We start from the raw sequence: 24,134 nt of genomic DNA, 5'->3' as shown, positions 1-24,134 counted from the left end.
ATTTACTTTAGAGTAAAAAACTTCTATGCCTGTTTAGTTATTTGCCCAATGTGATTAAGAACAGAAACCATAAATAAAAATAGAAATCACAGTTTCAAACAGAAACAATAACATTTCTAAAAAAATGAGGTTTTACCTGTAATGAAATTCACCGCGTCGAGAGAAACCCTAGATTCGTTGGGTCGACGAGTGGAGGCGGCGCTTGAAACCCTAGATACACCGATGGCTTCTAGACGAGGATGGCTGCGGCAAGTGAGGGACGGGAACCCTAGCTCCGTTCCACAAGCCGAGACGCAAGGCCGCGGTTGCGTCGGTCGTGAGCAGAACTTACGAGGGAGGGAAGTGGAGGGCGGCGGAGTCTTCTGTTCCGCTCGCGGGGAAAGCGAGAAGAAGGGTGAGGTAGTGAAGTCGAACTGTTCCACAAGCCGCAAGGGCGTCGGTGCGGTAGTGAGAAGAAGGGCGAGAAGATCTATGCGGCGGAGTTGCAGAACCCGCCGGTGCGGAAGCGAGAAGTCTGTGCAGCGACTTGCAGAACTTACGAGGGAGGGAAGTGGAGGGCGGCGGAGGCGAGAAGAAAGGCGAGGAGGAGAAGATCTTGAGGGCGGCGGAGGCGAGAAGAAAGCCGAGGAGGAACAAATTTGTTCGCGTTAGGGCTTAGGAAGGAGCTGTGACGTTTTCTAAGCGAGAAAACTAATGACGCGGACATTGCCACGAGGACGATCCGTACAATTCCGTAAGTTTTGTTCAGCAGAGATATGGACTGCATTTGAAAATTAGAAAAAAAATAATAATGGCTTAATATTCTTTTAATTTCGATTCAGTGTTTCAAACCCAAAAAAAAAAAAAATTGTTGTATCCATGATTGGTCGGTTGGATTATCGTCAAAAAATCCGAGCAGGCACACGACATGCCCTCAGAATCTTATTATAGCCTTACCGGTGAATATAACGATGCCACGTATTCCATGCGGTGGGACCCGTCGTCAGGTAAGGAATTAAACGGGCGCAAAAACGAGATGACGTAATATTAATAAGGCCCTCCGCTCACTCTTTCAATCTGTACCCATTTCAAACCCCAACATCTGTTGGCGAGCTATGTGTGGGGTAATGTGACTTAAGTAGTGTAGGTTAATAAAAAGGAACTAGTAAACCAGGAACACGATCGCCAATCATGCTCAAATTGCAGCGAACAAGCAACGTGTTAAAAGTGATCGATTCGCCGTCGCCGGGCGCAAACTCTGCTAGGGGACGATGGAGACGACCGAGGTGGATGGTGGACGCAATGTCTCCCTCGCACCAGAGCTCAGCCCCAGCTTGGCCGCCGCAGAGGACCATTTCCGCGTGAAGCGGCGCGCCCTCGAGGCGGTCCTGGAGAATTGTAAGAGGGCCCTCGAATTGCTGGAAAAACCCTACATCGACCTAGACCCTGCAGGCGACGAGGCTGCAGAGGCACAGCCTATGGGAGAAGTTGAGGGATCCCTGCCGCGGTCTGAATCTGGAGGCGACTTCGAGGCCGATGAGGTATGGGTCGGATTGGATCCCAAGTTGTAGTTTGTACCTTTTGTAATGATCACATGGGGAATTTCTTAGCCACTTGATTCCTTTTTATGATCGTGCTAGAAGCATGTAACCGTAGGCCTCTCTGCTGAGTTTTCTACTGTTCTTTGAACTATGGCGATGCGCTTGATCGGTGCAGATTATTCCTTTTTTTTTCTTTTTCAAATTTAGTTTCTGGTGAGGAATGAGACATGATTTAGTTGTTGAAATTTACTGCTGGAGTTCGTTGCACAGAACTACATGCATAGAACACAAGCGGATCCATAATTCATTACGACCCATTCTACATCCAGAGAGTTAATCTATGTTAAGTGTGCAAAGTGTTTGTGGTAAGTGTTGGTTTCTTTTCATTACATTATTATGCTAATGGTTATACAAATCATGCTTTGAAGCTGTACTTGCTCTAGTTATTCTAATTCTTATGTCAAAATATTTTACTTGTCAGTAGCATTCTTCTTTTGAAAAACATGAATCTTGAGACAAATCTATGTTGCTACATGTTGTGTGCATGAAAATTGTTGATCTGTTTCCTGAATGACTGTGCTTGATTTGGCCTTTAGCTTACCCTTGCAGTCTAATGCCAATTACAATAGGTAGCATTGATAATTTGATATAGTGAAACTGAGAAGTACAACTGTTGATTATTTTGGTTTGGATATTTGATGATCACTATTCTAAGTTTATTGCTCTAGAAATAAGGATAAATGGGACTCGAAGCAAAATGGGGGGAAAACACTCTAATTTAATTTCCTCTTACCTTGTTTAAAACAACTTGCTTGCTACCATTTGTTGGAACTTGGAAGTTAATGTAGCAGGATGGAATTAGCTTATACTCCACCATTGTACATGATATGAATATTTGTCTCATATCTTGCTTTTTTCCCATATCCAACCCCATCTAGTAGGATAAGACTTGGTTGTCGTTGTATCATTGCTTTGTTCCCGCCTGTATTTTTGGAAATTAGAACATTTGTTTAATTAATTCCTTCCCTATTTCCTTTCTATCCCACATTTCCATCCAAATAATTATAAATAAGAGAAACAAATTATTTTTTTTTCTTCCCTCCTGTTTTTCTCCCCTCTACTTTCAGTCAAGTAAAACAGGATACTATATTGCTAGGAAAAAGCCTAATCTGTGCTTGTAAATTGTATAAGATAAACAGTCTCCCTCAAGGATTGTCAAATAATTAGATTCAATTGCCTCAATCCAAAGTCAACTCTTTTCTCTTGTTTAGACGACAGGATTTGCATATATTTCTTTTGCTCTCATTCCATATTTAATCTTGCTACTTACCACAAAAGCTTAAGATGTTAGGAAAGTGTCCAATGTCTATTTTGATATTCTCATATGTTGTTAACTGGGATCCTATTGTGAAGCTATGTGCACTTCTGAAATCAAGAGTTGAATCACCAGACTTCCTTGAAAAGCTTGAACACATCCAGACATCTGTTTACCAAAATATTCATGGTAAGCTAACTTGTACTCAGCCCATTTATTTTCTAATAATTTATTCTTAAAACTTGTTTTATTCATCAAGTTGAAATATTTTAGGTCTCTCAACTAAAATGTTCTATTGTATGACTGATGTAGTATTTTTGTTAATAACTTCTCTTCGTAGGTGATGATAATGCATCATGGGATATGATCACCGCCAAAGATTTGTGGGATGATAAGCATTTTGATGGGAAGGATGCCATTGACCAAGATGATTATGTACTTGTTAAGCAAGAGGACATAGTGGATGGTGTGGCATTCTTCATGGCTACTTATCTGCTATCACTAAAGCAAACTAAAGTATGCCTAGATGGAAATCTTATAAAAAAATTACTTTAATTGTGTTTCTTAGTAATAGTTTTCAATTTAACTATTTGAACAACTTTATTATGGAGTCTGTCTGCTCATTGCTACTGTTTGGTATTGCAGGAATTAACTCCAAATCAACTTCAAGCAGGTGAGACTGTTGAATCTGATTTTCTTTTTGTATGAAACAAATATTTGACAGTAATTCTTATGTGCTGACAACTAGTTGTTACTTATTGTGAGTTGACAGCCCTATGCAAAACGTTTTCTGTTAAGAAGAAGAAAAGCAGACTCAGGAAGGCATGGGATGGAAGCAAGGTTGTTTACAATGTTGCTTCATGGAGTGCTACTGCCATTGGGTATGTCTTTTCTTGCAAAGAAATCGAGAGGGGCTATTGTCTCACACTAACATTTACTTGATGCTGATAACTGAAGTTTCTTAGTTACCTTATTGGAAATGGGGCTAATGGGCCTGGCTCTGTTATGAGACCTTAATTAGCTCTAGCCCTAGAGAAATGTGGCCTGCCAGCACCAAAGATCACTTTTTGGCCATGCTCTCTAGTGAATGATGGTCAGATCAAGTTGGTTCTAAACCAAAATTTGACTCAACCCAAGTTTTTCGAATTAAGATACATTGTCCGAAAACAATATCCAAGAATCAATGGTATATTCGACCAATCCAAGTCAAGTTGAGTTGAATCAGGTTGATTATTGGTTTTTAGGTCACCAATATAGCACCTGCTAATGTCAATATATATTGTTTTTTACTTTATTCAAACAAAAATTAAATTCTAATATTATAAACTAGTTCCATAAATAAAGATATCAAGAACCTAGCTTATGAAATACAATTATAAATCCAGACATATTAATATAAACATAATATTCTTACAGTGCAATAGAGTTTCCAAGATTAAACAGTTAGAGTCTTCATGTTAATTCTTGTAAAAATCTAAGTTGCATGAATTTTAAACGCCGGATAAGAATTTTAACATAGGAAAACAAGAACAAGAAAGATCTAGTTTCATCATGAGCATAATATAAGAACGTAAATACATAAGCATGATAAGAAATCTGATTGAAGAGTCATGTCCTTATCTTGAAGCGTCGTTGGCTTGATCCCTGTGGAAGATGCAGCGGAAAGAAGAGGAAAGTCTTCCAAAGAGCTTAGGATGACGCCAAAAAAAATTCTAGGTTAATGGGGAACAAGAGCTTTGCGAAGATTACCCTAAACCCTTGGAGCCCTCTCCTTTATATAAGAATCCAATCCGTTATCAGTCCATAAATGATAACAGATTGAGCTAAAAGGTTCTACACATTGAACCCGCATCCAATAACCCGAAATCTAATAAAAACATAAGTTAGATCACTTTAAAGGGTTCAGATTGTATTCACATGTTCAACTTACAAATAAGTTCACCTAATAGAGATAATAAAATCTAACAATCTTCCACTTAGGTTACATGTGAGTTGTATGTAAAATACAAGTAAAAACTTTAGTTGATATCAAACTTTATGGATACAAGATACCCCTGTAAACAATCTGGTCCATTAACATTATTGATATAGGACTAAAGAGATCATAACTACTGTATATGATTGTAATAAGCCCTCACAGTAATCACAATATCAATGTCATTAACGACATAGATCAAGATGTGGATCTATAGTGTAGAAATTATATGAAATGTAATCAGTATATATCAATTTTCAATTGATCTTAAGTGACTTAAAAGGATATCAGATCATATTTGTAAATACTTTATGCTAAACTGCAAGAACAAATCATGATCCAAACTTTATGATTCCAAAAGGAGTCTATATCACATTTATAAATATCAAATGCTAAACAACAGCAGTAAATCATAATATTGTATTTAAGAGTGTCCAACAAACAAATAAAATCTCATGAATGTTTTGAACTTTAAGTACGTATAATAATCTTCAATATCAAATATAAAGCAATAAAATAAATATACTCCTACTAGATGAGTTTTTCTTCCATAAGCACTCTCATATCCACAACATACGTGATCCTGTCCGAACCAGGAGTCAACGAACGCTGGGGACGTGGCGCTCCCTGCTGGACCCTCGAGCGCTCCGGCGAACCTGCAACAAAACCGAGCCGGGAGGGGTGTCCCGGCGACGGCCCTCCGACACTCAAATCAGGCGGGGAATAACAAACAGATGGCCTCAAGATGAAGACTTGCATACCTCCGGTGAAGAAATGGAGACCTTATATAAACCTCTCGAAGAAGCCTGGGCGCGCCAATCAAAGCAACCACCTGCTTTTGACCATGCCTAGGTATGGGTCTGTCAGAAGGGTCATGCCCAGATATGGATCTGTCAGGAAGACGTCCAAGAGGCCATACTGCTACTGTATCAACCTTTCCATGATGTGACGACAAGATCCTCCATCGTGCGATCTTGTGTACGGCCTAATCATCAGACATGCTTCTGCTGATATCCCATATCCCGAGCCGAGCGCTCGGCCACCTCTGTACCCTCGCCCTTATCTTGGCCGAGCGGACAACCGCCGGTCCCGGTAGGCGGACTCCGCCGGCCTTCGATCCTCACCTTGGCGTCGAAACCCAAGCCCGTGGATGGGTTATCTCTAGCTCCGCTCGGACCATTACCCGCTTGGTCACCCTCCATTCCTCATCACCCTCGGAGGGGCCCCAGCCGGATCACTCTCTCTCAAGTCTAGTCGAAGGAGGCGGTGAGTCCGACCGATCGACTATGTGTCCGAGCGGAGCGATCGTCGCCTTCACATAATATCCTTGAGCCGTTCGGCCCGCCACATTCTCGGCTCTTTGTTTTGGATGTCTTGGCGTTCAGCGTGGATGTTAAACATTGTCAAATCTTCTCGAACATCGCGAATCCTTTTCGTTGAGTCGAAGCATGTGCGGTATAGGCGCATTAATTGTGCCTAGTGACAGAGCGCCACGTGGCTCCTCTTGCGTGGCGGTGATGATCCGTACGATGGGACGCCGATTGCTTTGAAATGGACGGTTAGATGATGACCTTGTCTCCCGTGACCTGCATCCGACGGCGGAGGCCGACCGACCTCTGCCGTATAAAGCCTCCGTCTCCTTCCTTCGCCGCATATTCGCTTGTGCGTTGCCTTCTGCTTCTTCCTCTGCCGTGACCTCCGACGATCCAGTTCTTGTTTTTCGGCGGCTACCATCTCACCGGTGATCCTTTCCGTCCGTTTCCTTCTCAGTGAGTCTTCTCCCTTCGTTTACAAGGTCTTCCCAACTTGTTTTGCCTCTTTTGCTCCCATTCCTTCGATTCCTCGCTATCTTTTTGCTTCTTCGAGATGGCAAGCTCCTCCGAACCCGCTGTTGGTGTTCATGGCCCTTGGTATCTGACCATGGAGAGTCGGTTTGATGAGGAGGGTGCTCGGCGCCTTGTTCGGACGTATGGGATTCCCGATAACTATGAAATAGTTGTAGCCGACCCGACTGACCGGCCCCATGACCCCCCGATCGGCACCATTTGTTTTTTTCTAGACCAATTCCAGGGCGGCCTTAGATTTCCTACCCATCCCTTTATTTTAGAGGTTTGTAACTATTTTCGCATCCCGCTCGGCCAACTTGTGCCGAATTCCTTTAGGCTGCTGAGTGGGGTGGTCGTCCTCTTTAAGCTGCATAGTATCCCTCTTGACCCCAAAATATTCCACTTCTTTTTCTACCCTAAACAATCCGAGCTGGGCACTTTTATCTTCCAAAGTAGAATAGGCTTTAGATTTTTTGATAATATGCCGACCTCCAACAAACACTGGAAGGAGTTTTTCTTATATCCGACTTCGAGCGGCATTCGAACCAAATGGCGGACATCTTGAGGCTCGGTAGGAGCTCGGCGAAGTTCGAGAACCTAGCTATCTTCAAATGCGGTTATCCGATCTGATACAAGATCGACCGATTGCTTCTCGAGGGTGTTGTATATTTTGGATTGTCTCCGTTCGGCAAATCTCCCTTCCGCATGAGTAAGGATTCTTTACTCTCTTAGTCTTTTTGTCTAATTGATTTTAATTTCTTTTCCTTAGTCATGGCGCTCCAAGGCTACCGCTCATTTGAAATTAAAGTCCGTGGAAATCAAGGCCACCAAAAAGAGCTCGCCGAGCGGGTCTCATCCCACCGGCGGTCTGAGAGAGAGGGGGGCGCGATCGCCGAAATGCGCCCCACGGAGGTTGAGGCGGATCCTGTTTCCTCGGCCCCCGCCGAGTGGGCGTCCCCAGTAGGAGATCCACCATTGGAGGTTCGGCGGAAACGTCGAAGAGACTCCAGCCTTCCGCCGACCCAAGAGGGGCACCACAGGGCCGATCGGCGTAACCGCCTGCTCGCACGCCATCACAGATCGGGACCCCGTGGCTTCTCCTACCGCACAGCCCTCCGGCTCTCCTCCCGACTCGTTGCCGCTTACGTCGGTTGGGCGAAACTTCCACTATAGGAGTCCTCTCATCAGGCGGCCGCGATGAAGAAGCGCCGTCCGGCCATCCGACCATCAAGACTACCCTCCGATTCCCACCGGAGGAATATTTACTTCGGCCCTCGAGCCCTGTTCACGAAATAACCTTGACGGGTCCGCTCGCTAAGCTTTTTGAGGACGCGCAGATTCAAGTGGCCCTCATGACGCCCAAGCAGCTCGGCGACAACAACATGCAGCAGGCCACTCAGGTAAATTCATTTTTCTTCCCGCACCATGCTACTGTTTGGTCCCTGATTTCATTATTTCCCTTACAGCGTTGGGCTGAGCAAATCGCCACTAGCCATCGGCTAGCCGAGCTGGAGGAGCTCCTGGAAAAACTCCAATTGTCGGGAGGTCCGAGCGAGAGAAACAAGCCTTCGAGGCCGAACAGAAGAAGTCCGCCGACCTGGCTACAGAGGTGGCTCGGCTAGAGGGCAAAGTCAAGAAGCGCGAAGCGGATGCCAAACGCGCTACTGCCCGGAAGAAGCGAGCGGTAGCCGATTTGGACAAGATGAAAGTAGATGTCCGTGCGCTAGATCAGCGATCCAAGGATCTGGAGGCCCAGCTGAACGCCGAGCGGGTTGTCCGTTCGGCAGAACGCACAAAGGCTGAGGTGGACTTGAAAGCCGTCCAAGATATAAGGAGGGAGAGCCGAACCGCCTAGCAGCAGCGCGCCAAGAATACCTCCGCTCGGAGAGGTTCGCTAAAATTCGGCGGCAACGTCTCTTCTACTTTCGCCGAAGCGGTCAAGGTCACCATGACGTACTTGAAGAAGGGTGGCCACCTTCCCGAGGGAATGCATATTCCCGCCTCCGACCTGGCGGCCATGATTGATGATATCCCGGACGCCTTCTTTAATTTTGAAGACCCGGAGTGAGGCGAGTTCTTTCAAGTGCTTTCTGTATTTCATCCGCTCAGCGGATGCAAAAATTTTTGTATGTGCCGTTCGGCCTCCTTATGTTCCTTTGCTTGCATTTTTTGTTTGCCCTTCATTGTCTCGTTTTAGTGTGTTGCTGCTTATTCGTAGAATCAGTTGGACTCCCCTAGCTTCCTACTAAACGACCGATCGGGTTAATCAATTGACTTGTTTCCTCAGAATCGTTTAGCGCTTGGCTATGCTAATTGCCTTCAGTGAATGCGAAGTGTTGGCAAACCGACGGCCGATCGGCCTTAATCAGTTTGGTACTTGCGAACGATCATGATCGGCGCGGCTCTCGATGTTTAACGACGGTGCTCGTCGGTCTCCCGCTTGGAGGGTTTATAGACGCCGGCTCGTCTCTCGATCTTTAACGACGGAGCTCGTCGGAGTGGATGTTTATAGCCGATCGGCGCGGCTCTCGATCTTTAACGACGGTGCTCGTCGGCGCGGATATTTATAGCCGGTCGGCGCGGCTCTCGATGTTTAACGACGGAGCTCGTCGGTCTCCCGCTCGGAGGGTTTATAGACGCCGGCTCGTCTCTCGATCTTTAACGACGGAGCTCGTCGGAGCGGATGTTTATAGCCGGTCGGCGCGGCTCTCGATGTTTAACGACGGAGCTCGTCGGTCTCCCGCTCAGAGGGTTTATAGCCGGTCGGCGCGGCTCTCGATGTTTAACGACGGAGCTCGTCGGCGCGGATATTTATAGCCGGTCGGCGCGGCTCTCGATGTTTAACGACGGAGCTCGTCCGTGCGGATATTTATAGCCGGTCGACGCGGCTCTCGATGTTTAACGACGGTGCTCGTCGATCTTCCGCTCGGGGATTTATAGACGCCGGCTCGTCTCTCGATTTTTAACGTCGGTGCTCGACGGCGCGGTTATTTATAGCCGGTCGGCGCGGCTCTCGATGTTTAACGACGGTGCTCGTCGATCTTCCGCTCGGGGATTTATAGAGCTCGTCTCTCGATTTTAACGTCGGTGCTCGACGGCGCGGTTATTATAGCCGGTCGGCGCGACTCTCGATGTTTAACGGCGGTGCTCGTCGATCTTCCGCTCGAGGATTTATAGGCCGGCTCGTCTCGATTTTTAACGTCGGTGCTCGGCGGTCTTGCCGGCGCGGCTCTCGATGTTTAACGACGGTGCTCGTCGATCTTCCGCTCGAGGATTTATAGAGCTCGTTTCTCGATTTTTAACGTCGATTTTTACGTCGGAGCTCGGTGGCGTCTCTCGATGTTTAACGACGGTGCTCGTCGATCTTCCGCTCGAGGATTTATGACGCCGGCTCGTCTCGATTTTTAACGTCGGTGCTCGACGGCGCGGTTATTATAGCCGGTCGGGCGGCTCTCGATGTTTAACGACGGTGCTCGTCGATCTTCCGCCCGGGGAGACGGCGGCTCGTCTCTCGATTTTAACGTCGGTGCTCGACGGTATTCCGGTCGGTAGAGTCACGACGCTCTTCCGATCCGGCTCGTCTCTCGATTTTAACGTCGGTGGCGAACTGATAGCCGGTCGGTAGCGGCTCTCGATGTTTAACGGCGGTGCTCGTCGATCTTCCTTAAGCGGCGGCTCGTCTCTCGATTTTTAACGTCGGTGCTCGGCCGGTTATTTATAGCCGGTCGGTAGCGCTCGATGTTTAACGACGGTGCTCGTCGATCTTCCGCTCGGGATTTATAGACGCGGCTCGTCTCTCGATTTTTAACGTCGGTGCTCGACGGCGCGGTTATTATAGCGGCGCGGCTCTCGATGTTTAACGGCGGTGCTCGTCGATCTTCCTCTCGGGTATAGACGGCGGCTCGTCTCTCGATTTTTAACGTCGATTTTTAACGTCGGCCGGTCGGAGCGGCTCTCGATGTTTAACGGCGGTGCTCGTCGATCTTCGACGATTTATAGACGGCGGCTCGTCTCTCGATTTTAACGTCGGTGCTGGGGCGGTTATTTATAGCCGGTCGGCGCGGCTCTCGATGTTTAACGGCGGTGCTCGTCGATCTTCCGCTCGAGGATTATAGACGGCGGCTCGTCTCTCGATTTTAACGTCGGTGCTCGACGCGGTTATTATAGCCGGTCGGCGGCGGCTCTCGATGTTTAACGGCGGTGCTCGTCGATCTTCCAGGGGTTATAGACGCCGGCTCGTCTCTCGATTTTTAACGTCGGTGCTCGACGACGCGGTTATTTATAGCCGGTCGGCACGGCTCTCGATGTTTAACGACGGTGCTCGTCGATCTTCCGCTCGGGGATTTATAGACGCTGGCTCGTCTCTCGATTTTTAACGTCGGTGCTCGACGGCGCGGTTATTTATAGCCGGTCGGCGCGGCTCTACGGTTTAACGTCTGGGCTAGACGGCCGTTAAGGCTAATTTTAACGCTCCCGTTCGGCGCAGCTTTAAAAAATATACAATTAGCGCCATATTACACCACTTTGCTTCCCGCACGTGGCCTTCGGTTTTTGTGTCGATGCTTGGGTATCGTACGCCCGACCGAACGGCATGGGGTCTTCCGCATTGAGCATTTTGGCTCGGATAATTTACCTCCGTCCGAACGGTACGGGGCCTCCGATCTTCGAGCGCTCGGCTCGACCCATTTACCTCCGGCCAAGCGGCTCGGGGCCTTCGTCGTCGAGCCTCTGGCTGGCTAGTATATCAACCTCCCGGCCGAGCGGCTTGGGGGCCTTCATTTCGAAAATTACGATGAATTCTACGCCCGAAATAAACTATATCTGAAAAACTAACCTGCCGATCAGCATAAGATCTAACGCAATTTCTCAACTCCCGAATACCCGTGGAGTGAGGTGGATACAATGTACTTCGTCGAAATTCATCCAAGGCCAGGAGGATGGCGAAACTTCCCGGTCGGTCCTCCATGGCCGTTCGACCTACCAGAGGTGGAGGCGTCCTGCTGCTTTATCCTTTTACTTGAGCCTTCTGCTCCCATTGCTCCATGAGCCTTCGTCAGCGAGCGCCTGGCTCGGATACTATACCTCCAGCCGAACGGCTCGAGACCTTCTTCATCGATCCAAGAGCGCTTGGCTCGTATCTTATACACCATGAAGATAGGCCGCTCGGCCAATAATTCCAATTGCGCACATTATAACATTTTGCTTCCTGCATTTCGAATATACAGCCAAACAGAAAATACACAGCATACATTATATTGGCGCACCTTTCACCCTGCCCCGGAAAGGCTGGATATAATTTGCGCTTCATGGTTGATCCAAGTCCCAATCCATCTTCATCCGCTCGGCGGCTCGTCCACCCAGCTTCCTCCTATGTGGTTGATTCATTGCCTGACATCAAACTCCTGCTCTTGAGGTTCCAGAAGGAGGGGCTTGCTATAAGTTGAATTCGGGAGATAAAGTATCTGCTTTTGAGGGAAATGGAACTGTGGCAGTCGGTGCTTCCGCTCAGGAGAATCGTCCGCTCGGAGGATTTTGCCCTTCCCATGATCCCGCACGGGAGGCTCATCAGATGAAGATACTTGCCTCCCGTGAGCGGGCGCGATTTCTGGGAGTACGGAAGAGTGCTGAGGGAACCTCTTGAAACATATTCCGGGCGGCCTGCTGAAGCCGAGGTTGTTTGTTGTTGCGCTCGCTCAGCCTGTGCTTTCTCCTTTTGCTGCGCCACTATCTTGGCTGCCCTCGCCTCGACTATGGCGTCCAACTCTTCTTGTGAGAGTGCCACGGTATGTATTCTTCCGGCCTCGTCCATCGTTCCCTTTCGGATACAGGTGCGTTCCCACAGACGGAAATTGATCTGTCCGAACCAGAGTCAACGAGCGGGGGCGTGGCGCTCCCTTGGACCCTCGGCGCTCCGAACTGCAAGCCGGGGAGGGGTGTCCGGCGACGACCCTCCGACGCCAAATCAGGCGGGAATAACAGATGGCCTCAAGATGAAGACTTGCGTACCTCGGTGAAGAAATGGAGACCTTATATAAACCTCTCGAAGAAGCACAGGCGCGCCAATCAAAGCAACCACCGCTTTGACCGTACGGTATGGAGTGCTCGGAAGGGCCGTGCCGATATGGATTGTCGAAAGACGTCCAAGAGGCCATCTGCTCAGATCAACCTTTCCGTGATGTGGCGGCAAGATCCTCCGTCGTGCGATCTTGTGTATGGCTAATCATCGACATGCCTGCGATATCCTATCTCGAGCCGGGTCAATTGCCACCCCTACCCTCGCCCTTATCTTGGCCGAACGGACAACCCGCTCGGCCCTTCGGTCCCAGCCGAGCGGACTCCCGCTCGGGCCTTCGATCCTCCTGCCTTGGCGTCGGAAACCCAAGCCCATGGATGGGTTATCTCTAGCTCCGCTCGGACCATTACTCGCTTGGCCAGCCCTCTATCCGTCCTTAGGCTGGGACCCTTCAGAAGGTGGGCCCCCCCTTCTTACCGCCGGATCAATACGCATGAAACACCGTAGGCATCCAACCTTTGGTGAGTAGATCAGTCAACATGGAATTTGTGCTGATGTGCTCTACCATGACTTGATGACTCTAAACTCTTTTTTAACTGTTAGAAACTTGATGTTGCTTAGACTTTGACGAACTATGATTGTTCTTGGCATAAGTTTTGCGGCTTTATTATCACAGTAGATCCTGTCAATTTCATCAACGATCTGTAATGATGTGATGAAGTTTCGCAACCAAATTTTATGATTAGATGCTTCATAGAATGCTACCAAATGTGCCTCCATAGTAGAAGTGGATACTAGTGTCTGCTTAACGCTCTTCCAAGATATAACTCTTCCAGCAAGTATGAAAATATAGCCCGAAGTGGACCTCCTACTATCCAAGCATCCAGTAAAATTAGAGTCTGAATATCCAACCAGCTCAGGTGATCTAACCTCCGATACGTGAGCATATGCCCTTTAGTTCCTTGCAAATACTGTATCACTCTCTTAACCGCTTTCCAATGCGACGGTCTTGGAATACTAATATATCTGTCTAATATCCCTAATATAAATGTTATATCTGGTCGAGTACAAACTTATGCATACATAAGACTTCCCACAACAATAACAACAAACAAGTCTTATCCCACTAGGTGAGGTCGGTTATATAGATCCTTTTACGCCATTGAGCTCTATCTCCTACTATGTTATCATCTATACTTAAATAAATTTTATCTTATTTAATTGTTGCTAACCAAGTCTTTTTTTATTTTCTTCTTCCTCGTTCGATATGCATGTTTATCATAATTTCACATTGCCTAATTGGAGTATTTATTGGTCGTTTAAGTACATGTCCGTACCATTTTAAAGGTGTCTCTCGGAATTTTCCTTCAATAGATACAACTCCGACTTTCTCACTAATTCTCTCATTTCTTATTCTATCGATTCTCGTATATACACACGTTCATCTTAATATCCTCATCTCTGCAACTCTCATCTTTTAATCATGTGCTCGAGTCATAGCCTAACATTCAACTCCATATAACATAGCAAGTCTAACTGCGGGTTTATAAAATTTTTCTTTAAGTTTAAATTTTAAAGGTGCTTTACAATCACATAAACATCCGACGCTCTCCTCTCTTTCAACCATCCTGCTTGTATTCTATGTAAGACATCTCTTTCAATTTCTCTATCATTTTGTAAAAATGATCCTAAAAATCTAAAGCTCTCAGTTTCGGATAACACGTCATCTACTATCTTACAATTATCTCATTATGTCTAATATTGCTAAACTCAAATTTCATATATTTTTTCTTTATTCTACTAAGCCTAAAACCTTTTATTTCTAGTGTTTCCTGCTAAGATTATAGTTTAACATTTATTCCTTCACGTGTTTCATTTACCAAAACAATATCATCTGCAAACAACATGTACCACGGTACTATTTCTTGAATGTGTGCAGTGAGTTCATTCATAATTAGTGTAAAAAGATAGAGACTCAGAGTTGATCCTTGATGTAATGCTATCTTTATTGGAAATGCTTCAGGTACTCTGCCTGAAATCTTTACTCTAGTCGTTATATTCTCGTACATATCCTTAATTAGTTCAATATATATTACGCTAACATCTCTCTTTTCTAGAATTCTCCATATAATTTCTCTTTATCATAAGTTTTTTCTAAGTTAATGAATATCATATGGGAATTGTTCCGTCTCCTTTATTTCAAGTTCAAGCCGTGAACACTGCTGCAAGCTGAACTTATCACTTATTGACATAGGTGTGTCATCATGTATACAGTCTGTATCTCATACCTTATAAGCACATTTTCAATATAGGCCTGTTGTGAAAGTCATGAATGTCTCTTGAACGATTACGATAGATCCGTATGCCTAAAATAAAATATGTTTCACTAAGATCTTTCATTTCAAAATTACCAGATAGAAATGATTTAGTTTTATGTAGCAGACCCTTATTATTGTTCGCAAGTAATATATCGTCCACATACAGAACAAGTATAACAAACTTGCTCCCATTGAACTTGACATATATGCACTGATCAACGGGGTTCTATTTAAATCCAAATGAGATAACCAATTGATTAAATTTTCGGTGCTACTAACAGGATATCTGTTTTAAATCATAAATAGACTTCTTTAATCTACATACTAGGTGCCTTGAATCCTTAGACATAAAATTCACTAGACTCCTCTATGTCTCTATTGAGGAATGCAGTCTTTACGTCCATTTGATGTAGCTCCAAATCATAATAAGAGAGTCTTTCGTCAACATAGGTGAGCTTCTTTCTGAGTGAATCCCTTGGCAACAAGACGAGTTTTATACTTTTCGACATTACCCCTTGAATTTCGTTTGGTTTTAAATATCCATTTACAACCAACGAGCTTTTTACCTTCAGATAATTCAATAAGCTCTCAAACGTCATTGTTTGTTATAAACTTCAACTCTTCTTGCATGACGTTAATCTACCTTTCAGAGTTAGAGTATTATTTGACTTCTTGGAAGGATGTAGGATCACTTTCCAATTCTATGTCAAAATCATGCTCTTGGAGATAAACATAATACAAGAATTTGTGGTTTTCTGTTTCCTTGTGGATTGCCTTACTGACACTTGTGTTTGAGGTGGTTGAGGTACTTCCTCATCAGTATGAGACAATATCTCAATTTCAATGGTAGACTCCTCCAATTGCATTGGAATATTTTGGTTCACTACACTCATTGGATGTACAATATTCACAATGTGCGGTATGGTAACCATACTGCTATTAATCACACTATTAGTGACTGCAAGAGGATAGTCAACGCTTTCCTCAAAAAATACTTCCCTGATTTTATTACTCTCACAGTCCTATTTGACATTTTTTGTTTCGAAGAAGGATCTCTTAAAGAGATCATGAAATTTATATCCCTTGACTTCTCAGAATAACCTACAAAATTGCAGCTAACTGTTCTTGAGTTTAATTTTCTTTCGTTAGACATGTAAAGCCCTCAACAACCCTAGACGTGTAAATGTTTAATGCTATGCTTCCTACCCGTCCACATCTCGAATACAGTTTTAGTTACTGCCTTACTAGATACTCTATTGAGTAGGTAAATTGAAATCTTGAGTGTCTCACCCCCACAAAGATTCAAGTAAAGAAGTAATAGTCATCGTACTTCTTACTATATCTTTTAGAATACAATTGCATGACTCAGCTACACCATTCTGACTCGGTGTACCAGGCATGGTATACTGGAGCGCAATCCCACACTCAGCAAGGTAGTTCACAAAAGGTCCTGGATGTTATTCACCTGATCCATCATATCGACCGTAATATTCACCTCTACAGTCGAATTAGACGGTTTTAATTTTACAGTCGAATTAGACGGTTTTAATTTTTTTACTTAGTTGAAGTCCAACTTTGGCTTTAAAATTTTGAACATATCCAAAGATTGCGACTTCTCATGAATAAGGTATAGATAGCCAAATTGAATAGTCACCCATTAAACTAATAAAATATGTGTCCATTTCAAGATGTCTTAGGGAATAGTCTACAGATATTTATATGTATTAGTTCCAAAACGTTACTAAAATGGTTAGCCCCTTATTCCTTTTGCTAGTGGTTTTTAGGGATGACAATTTCATCTGAATCCGATGGAAGATCCGATATCCAACCTGAATGAGGAGGGTATAGAGGGACTATCGATGGATGATACCCTACCTGAATACCCGATTAAATTATATATATGTTAATTCTAATACACTTTTATTGAATGATGATAGTTAGATGGAATGAAAAAAAAAATTATTAGTCTAGGTATCATGATGGATATCCTATACCTGATAGGTATGGGGACTGATGATATAAAATTTGACTCAAATCCTACCCATTGGCATCCCTAGCGGTCTTCCCTTTAACACACTATGCAGACATCAAAGTCTAACATGCCAAGGAAATCGAGAATTCTATGTGACATTAACCTTTCTAGGCGTTGTTTAGATATATGCCATAAACATCTATTCTACAATATGGAAGAATTCTCGTCGGTCAATTTGGATATTATGCATTATCACGTTGTCAACCGTAGGAGTAAAAATGTTCAATTTATAAAGTTTATCAACCAAGAAATCATTGTCAATCAAAATTGAATTTAAAAAAATACTAAACATTTCATTTTCAAATGAACAAGAATAACCTGATTTGTCTAAATAAGAAATTGAAATTAAGTTCCGTGTAAAAGATGGTACAATTAAAGTATTATCTAAATCCAAATAGACATCAGTTCCTAAATAAAGCCTAAAAACACCAATAAACTCGATCGCAACCTTTTTTCTATTTCTCGTATAGATGTATCTTTCCCATCAAGTAGAAGTCTGTTGACAACTCTGCATAGTGATACTTATATGAATAGTAGCACCGGTATCTATCCACCTAGAGTTAGTGGATACGATTGTTAAATTGACTTCTAAACTAATAAAGTTGAGAAATTTACCATTCTTTACATGCTAGTTAGTATATTTGAGACAATCTTTCTTCAGATGACCTTTCTTCTTACGAAAGAAACAAGTGGATTCCTTATCCTGCTTTTTGTGTTCCATATGACCATTGCCTCCAGAATCTACACTTTGTTTCCTTTTTCTTTGTTATTGATCCTCTTTCGCTTCTTACTCGCACTTGAAAAATCAGATGCTAAGTGAGAACTTTCAATCTTTAGTCTCTCCTCTTGCACACATTAAACAATAAACTCATTCAATGTCTACTTTTCCTTTTAAGTATTATACAATATCTTAAAAGGAGTGAACCGTGCAGACAGAAACATGAAGATGAAATGTATTAATATACTACATATCGAGTTTTAGTGTTTTCAGACTTGTCGATATATTGGACATCTCCATAATATACTCCCTTATGTTTTCTTTACCATTGTACACATGGTTACCACTTCGTAAAAAGTGTAGCAGTCTTGACCTTTTCATTTAAGGTGAATCTATCTGTCAGTTGGTTCAACAAACTCCTAGCATCTCCTCCCTATGTTATTAAGCCCTTTATTGGTGCCTGCATGGAAAGCCACGCATGCGATTTGATTCCTTAATGCATAGTCTAAGTCCATGCAGCCTAAGACTATGATTACGTATTCTTTTCATTTAGCAAAATTCAAGTCAGTTAATGTTGGGGTTTATTAATACTGACCATTACAAATTGCACTGAAATTAATGAGAGAAATTTATTTAAGTTCACGATTTAACTAAATCTAAGAACATGTATAAGTGCAACTAATAAAGCATAAGATTATGCAAATAAAATAAAATTTAAATACATATGAATGAGCTCCTTATGAGATACCAAATATAACATTGCATTGTACTCTATGTACTAAAATACAATTTGTTAGCTGCACTCTTTGATATAACTCACATTTTGATTGGGCACACAATGTGTCTTCCTTTGGGTCGACCCACTATGTGCATAATATGATACTTTATATGAGTTATATTTTGGTTCATAGCTCATAACAACCTTAATCAATCACATATGTCTTCCTTTGGGCCAACATATTTTGTGCTTGATCTGAATTAAACAAAATTTTATTTCATTGTTGTAAGATACCTTGAGCATATATCTAGCATAAAAGTAACATTCTTTTGGGTTCATTACTCTTAGCATAGATATTCGTCTATCAATACAAAACGCACTAAACCTACCTAAGGGTCTTCCTTTAGGCCAACATAATAGTTTAACTTAATAGCACGTTGTGTAGATACACGCAAGAAAACACTTGGAACTTTAACTGAACAGATAATTGTAAGTACCCTAGTTGGATTTGATGTGATTAACCGAGTTAAGTTAGACTCTACATTTTGGATGCCTTGTGTTGTGCAGGGACTTTGGAACACAAGAAGTCGAGTAAAAGACGCAGCTAGCGAAAAGATTGACATGAGAAACGAGTCGACAGGCTTGGTGCATCTGAGAGACGAGATGTTGCGGAAGAGTACATCGGCGGACGAGAAGGACGCATGGACGCTTTCGAGGGATGAGAAGTCGGGAGGTAGATTGCTCGAGGAGAAGGCCAAAGTTGAGTTCGGATGAGCTCAACTCTAGACGGTTGGAACATCATCCCAGCGATCGGGCAAAAGTCAATTGTTGTGTTGACTATGTCCAAGCGCTCGAACAAGGTCCAGGTGCTCGGACCTAGCCTAGGCACTTGGATCCCTTCGAGCCACATCAGACTGCCGTTGCGGCGAAGAGGATTTGTGCGGAGCCACAGCAGCCGAATCCAGGCACCTGGATCCCTTCAGGCCACATCAGACCGCCGTTACGACAAAGAGGATTAGTGCAGAGCCACGTCAGCCGAATCCAGGCGCTCGGGAGCCAATAAATGCTTATTAGGAAATTGTTGCAGAGTGGATCGAGGTGACCATGTCCAGACGCACGGACCGGGTCCAAGCGCCCGAGAGCTGCCGCATCAGCAAACGGCTAGTTCGATCGGTGAGCTATAAATAAAGCCCTGATTTTTGAATTTCAAATAACACACTTGTACTTTCAATTCTCCTTCTATTTAGTTTGTTAGTACTTTCAATGCTTGTAAGAGACTTCTTCATCTACATCGAAGGAGAAATTTAGTGAGCTTCCACTATCTTGGATTAGCAACCTTCCCGGTTGCAAATCAAGTTAAAATCTTTGTATCTCTTACTTTCTTTTTATGTTTTTTATTTTTTATTAAACTAACGTGTGTTCCTTGTTAAATTCTGAAAGCAAGAGAAGTGCTCACCTTTTATTGCAGGTTATTCACCCCTAGAGTCGGCCTATACAGAACCAACAATAATTACTTAATCAACCTTAATTTATCAATCTATTGATATCATATAACAATCGATTGGTTTTACTCCATTGATTATCACAATCGATTTGAAAACCTATTGTATGCGACTATATATATATATATATATATATATATATATATATATAAAAGAATCTAAAATTTCCTTTAAATTCTATAATGTAATCATTATTTAATACTAATTAATCATTCTTACATGAAACAATTGTTACAATTGTTTAATACAAATTAATACTTTTTTTTTTCATTGTTTCACATAGAAAAGAATTCTAATTGATTCGAAACAATTCTAATCGATTAGAAACAATTTTAATCGATTGATCCTGTCGCAACTTAAGGCTGTTAATCGATTGGAAAAAATTCTCAATCGATTAGGATAGCTTTAATCGATTAACCGATCGATTCCAATCGTTTCTGTGTTCAATTTTAAAACGTTCAATCGATTGGTGAAAATTGGTTGGCGAAAATCACCAATCGATTAGGCAGCCATGATCGAACTTGTAATCGATTAAAATCAATTGCGTATTCGATTTTCATTGAGCCAATTGATTCCCAAACCAACGTAATTGATTAGGGCCAATTGATCGATTAAGTCAATCTATCTTGATGGTTCTGTTTGCTATTTTTGGCTTGACAATCGATTGTCCGACCAAGGCAATTGATTGAACCATCACGATTTTGACCTAAAATTAGGTTAAATAGCGGTGGTTTCCGTCGTTCTTCGTGTTTTTCACGTAAACATGAAAAACTTGAAATGCAAGTCTAATCTAGTTTTTTCTTACATGATTTTCGCTGATCAAAAAGTGTGTTATACTAGGAAAACTTGATCTAGCATACAAACAACAAATCAACGAAAAACTTAACCTAATAGCGATCAAAACGATAAAACACAAAGGTTTGATACCACATGTTAGTTCTTGTAAAAACCTAAGCCGTATGAATTCTAAACACCGGATAAGAACTCGAACATAGGAAAATAAGAACAAGAAAGATCTAGTTTCATTATGAGCATGACATAAGAAAATAAATAGATAACCATGATAAAGGACCTGATTGAAGAGTTATGTCATTGTCTCGAAGCGTCACCGACTTAATCCTTGTGGAAGAAGATACAGTGGAAAGAAGAGGAAGGTCTTCAAGGGGTTTAAAGATGACGACGCCGAAAAAATCTCTAGGTCAATAGGGAACCAAGAGTTCTGTCAAGATTCCCTAAACCCTTGGGAATCTTTCCTTTATATAGGAAGTTATCATCCCGATGATAACAGATTGGGCTAAAGAGTTCTACACGTTAAATCCACATCCAATAATCTGAAACTCAATAAAACAAAAATTAGATTACTTTAATGGGTTCAAATTATATTCACATGTTCAATTTACAAATAAACCCATCTAATATGGATAATAAAATCAAATAATTCATTTTTTTTTAATGATACTCTTTTATTACTATTAAGTAGGATAAAACTTGGTCGGTACTCTTTCATTACTATTTATTCTTTTATTGTATATATATATATATATATATATATATATATATATACACACACACTTAGAGTGACTTATCCTATTAGTTAGCGATTGGGATTTCTAAATTTTATATGTATATTAAAATTTGGTTGGCTTGTCTTAATTGCAAGTGAGAACTAGATATCACATCTGATCCAAGATCCAAATATATATATATATATATATATATATATATAGAGTGACTTATCCTATTAGTTAGCGATTGGGATGTCTAACAGGTCATGCAATTTAATTTTGGCTAAATTTTATATGTATATTAAAATTTGGTTGGCTTGTCTTAATTGCACGTGTGAACTAGATATCATATCTGATCCAAGATCCAAATGCATATTATTTTTGACTTGCAAACCAAATGGAAGTCAAAATAATCTGGAATTTTGGGTCGATTCAGATGTCCATAGGATCAAGTATTTTACCCATCCCCAGTGCTTTGTAACCTTCAGCCTCATCCCTTCAGACATGCCTAAGATCATTATTGACAATGCCTATGCCCCGTGAAAGCCTCAATCAAAGCCAGTGGTTCCTCATCGGCGCCATCTCCTTCCTTTCCTACCATGTGTCGCACCAACCACAATTGTTTAAGCTATGGCCTCTAGGCCTGACATCAAGAATAGGGTGATCTTTGATACCTCCATTCTCTCTCACGAAGCTAATGCTGCTCCTTTGTCACTTCGCCTCAATCTCACATCCACACAAGCCATCACTGCACACATGAGCACCACCTACATTTTCTTGAGTTCATGATACTGTCAGAGCAGTACACAACAATCACACATGACCTTCCCATCCTTGAGTTGCTACCTTCAGTCTACTACCGTGCTACTTCAAAAAATGGAAAAAAGGAAAAATTGTTCCTAAAATCTCATTGTGTCTTAATCCAATCTTCTTTTATCCTCTCTTCGTTGATGTATTAATTTGAAGTCAAGTTAATCAATTATGTGCTCCAAAAAGTTTGAGAGCTATCATTGTATGCATGCTCTATCTCTATCAACAACTCTAATGCTTTGGCTATTTGTGTTTTCATCTTCTAGTCATGATTTTAGTCTACATTTACTAGTTCATGTAATAAGTTAGACATAGATTGTTTCTTAGTCTGCATTTACTAATTCATGAAATAATTTACACATGGATTGTTTCTTGGTCTACATTTACTAGTTGATCAAGCTAGTCATAGATTGTATCTCAGTCTACATTTACTAGTTCATGTAGTGATATTGATGCCCGAAATAGATGTGGGTCAGATGAAGTTAGTTGCATACGATGTATTGCAAGAACATACGGGAGGAGCAAGACTATAATAGATTAGGGTTGCATGCTATTCAGTTAACTTGGATTGCAGCTTCATGCTTTGTAGTCTATTGTAAACATTTTAAATAAATAAAGCTTGGTCTCTTTTTGCAATCTTAGTGGAGCTTGCTCTGGTTAATTAAACATTGCACTGCATCCACCTCTGAGGTCTTAATGCCTCTATATAAATTTGATCATTCATTTGTTCATCCTTTCAGGATATATCAGAATCCAGCATTAGTTAAAGCAGCTTCTGTAGCCTTCTGGTCCTCTTGCCGTGTTATATCAAAGTTGTTTTGACGATTTATCTACTTGTTGGGTTTGACATCAATGTTCCGGTCGACATGGAAGCCCAAGACACCTAGACGCTTCCAGTGCTGGGGAAGGGCAGGAAATTAGCAGCTACAATGGCGTCAAAAAGGACTGAATTCTTCATGTGTAAAAAAGGGAGCTAAGTCCTCTCTCATATGTTATTTGTAAAGTCGTAGTGTTCGTGATTCAGGGAAGTTCTCTGATGGACAAGTGTTCTTAGATTCGTTTACATTTGTAGGACTAATTATTGATCCCTGGTTGACACAATAACACCGACATTATTCATTGAAATCTGTGTTCTTTAAACCTGGGAATTGTTGACTATTTGGCTGCTGTTCAGTAATATGAGCAGATGGGAGAAATACACTTGAAAGAGTAGTGTTCAACTGTCCAAAACCTCAATTATAGTGGTTTAGAGTAGTTGAAATACGAGGTCGCAAAAAAAAAAAAAAATGAGTATGATCGGAAAACTAAGCTAACAATTAAATTATTTTTGTGACGCCACTTGGGATGTTTCAATAAACAATAATTTGTCACTCCCATATGTTCTGTCATGTATCTAAATTATCTGTTAATCCAGTATCTATATTATGTTTAAACTTCATTAAACAAAATTATATTAATCACAACAATTTGTCACTCCCATATGTTCTGTCATGTGCAACACAAACGCAATGAAAATTTTAGATTACAATAAAATAAAATGGCTCTTAATTTATAAGTAATTCATAACTTTTCTTTAAATGCATGATGGTGCGATTGCTAAGAAACTTTCTCAAGTGTCGTTGGAGGAATATTGTGTTCTCTCGGATGAATCTAATAGTTAGCGCATGAGGTGTTGTCATCATAAGATCTGGGATTCGAATTTCGATAAAACCTATGACTTACCTCCTCTGTATTGACCTTGAGACGAATTAACAGGGACACTGAGAGTTAACGTATTCACTTTTTGCCACCACTTTGGAAAAATATTGGTGCTGTGGACATGAGGTGTTGTCTCGGATGATGGTGTGATTGCTAAGAAACTTTCTCAAGTGTCGTTGGAGGA

General features: G+C 42.2%; 1 protein-coding gene across 2 annotated transcripts; it reads left to right on the top strand.

Moving 5' to 3' along the window:
* The first annotated feature begins 1,165 nt into the window (after positions 1-1,165).
* Positions 1,166-23,448, top strand: LOC122029555. 2 transcript variants are annotated; one of them, XM_042588592.1, is made up of 6 exons: positions 1,166-1,520; positions 2,934-3,024; positions 3,176-3,351; positions 3,481-3,508; positions 3,608-3,716; positions 22,993-23,448. In XM_042588592.1, exons 1-6 carry the CDS (start codon positions 1,251-1,253, stop codon positions 23,072-23,074), a joined length of 756 nt encoding a protein of 251 aa, XP_042444526.1. In that variant the 5' UTR covers positions 1,166-1,250; the 3' UTR covers positions 23,075-23,448. The 2 variants fall into 2 exon arrangements, with proteins under 2 accessions (XP_042444526.1, XP_042444527.1); XM_042588593.1 differs by lacking the exon at positions 22,993-23,448 and adding an exon at positions 19,003-19,753.
* The last annotated feature ends 686 nt before the right edge of the window (positions 23,449-24,134 follow it).

Source organism: Zingiber officinale, chromosome 10B, assembly GCF_018446385.1.
Source record: "Zingiber officinale cultivar Zhangliang chromosome 10B, Zo_v1.1, whole genome shotgun sequence".
NCBI classification, from domain to species: domain Eukaryota; kingdom Viridiplantae; phylum Streptophyta; class Magnoliopsida; order Zingiberales; family Zingiberaceae; genus Zingiber; species Zingiber officinale.
Note: the sequence above shows the minus strand (reverse complement) of the source record. Positions and strands in the feature narration are given on the sequence as shown.

Coding starts and splice junctions, on each gene's coding strand:
- LOC122029555 (XM_042588592.1), top strand. CDS start 1,251: ATGGAGACGACCGAGGTGGATGGTGGACGCAATGTCTCCCTCGCACCA. Junction 3,352..3,480: donor TATCACTAAAGCAAACTAAA/GTATGCCTAGAT, acceptor TTGGTATTGCAG/GAATTAACTCCAAATCAACT. Junction 3,717..22,992: donor TGGAGTGCTACTGCCATTGG/GTATGTCTTTTC, acceptor TCATCCTTTCAG/GATATATCAGAATCCAGCAT.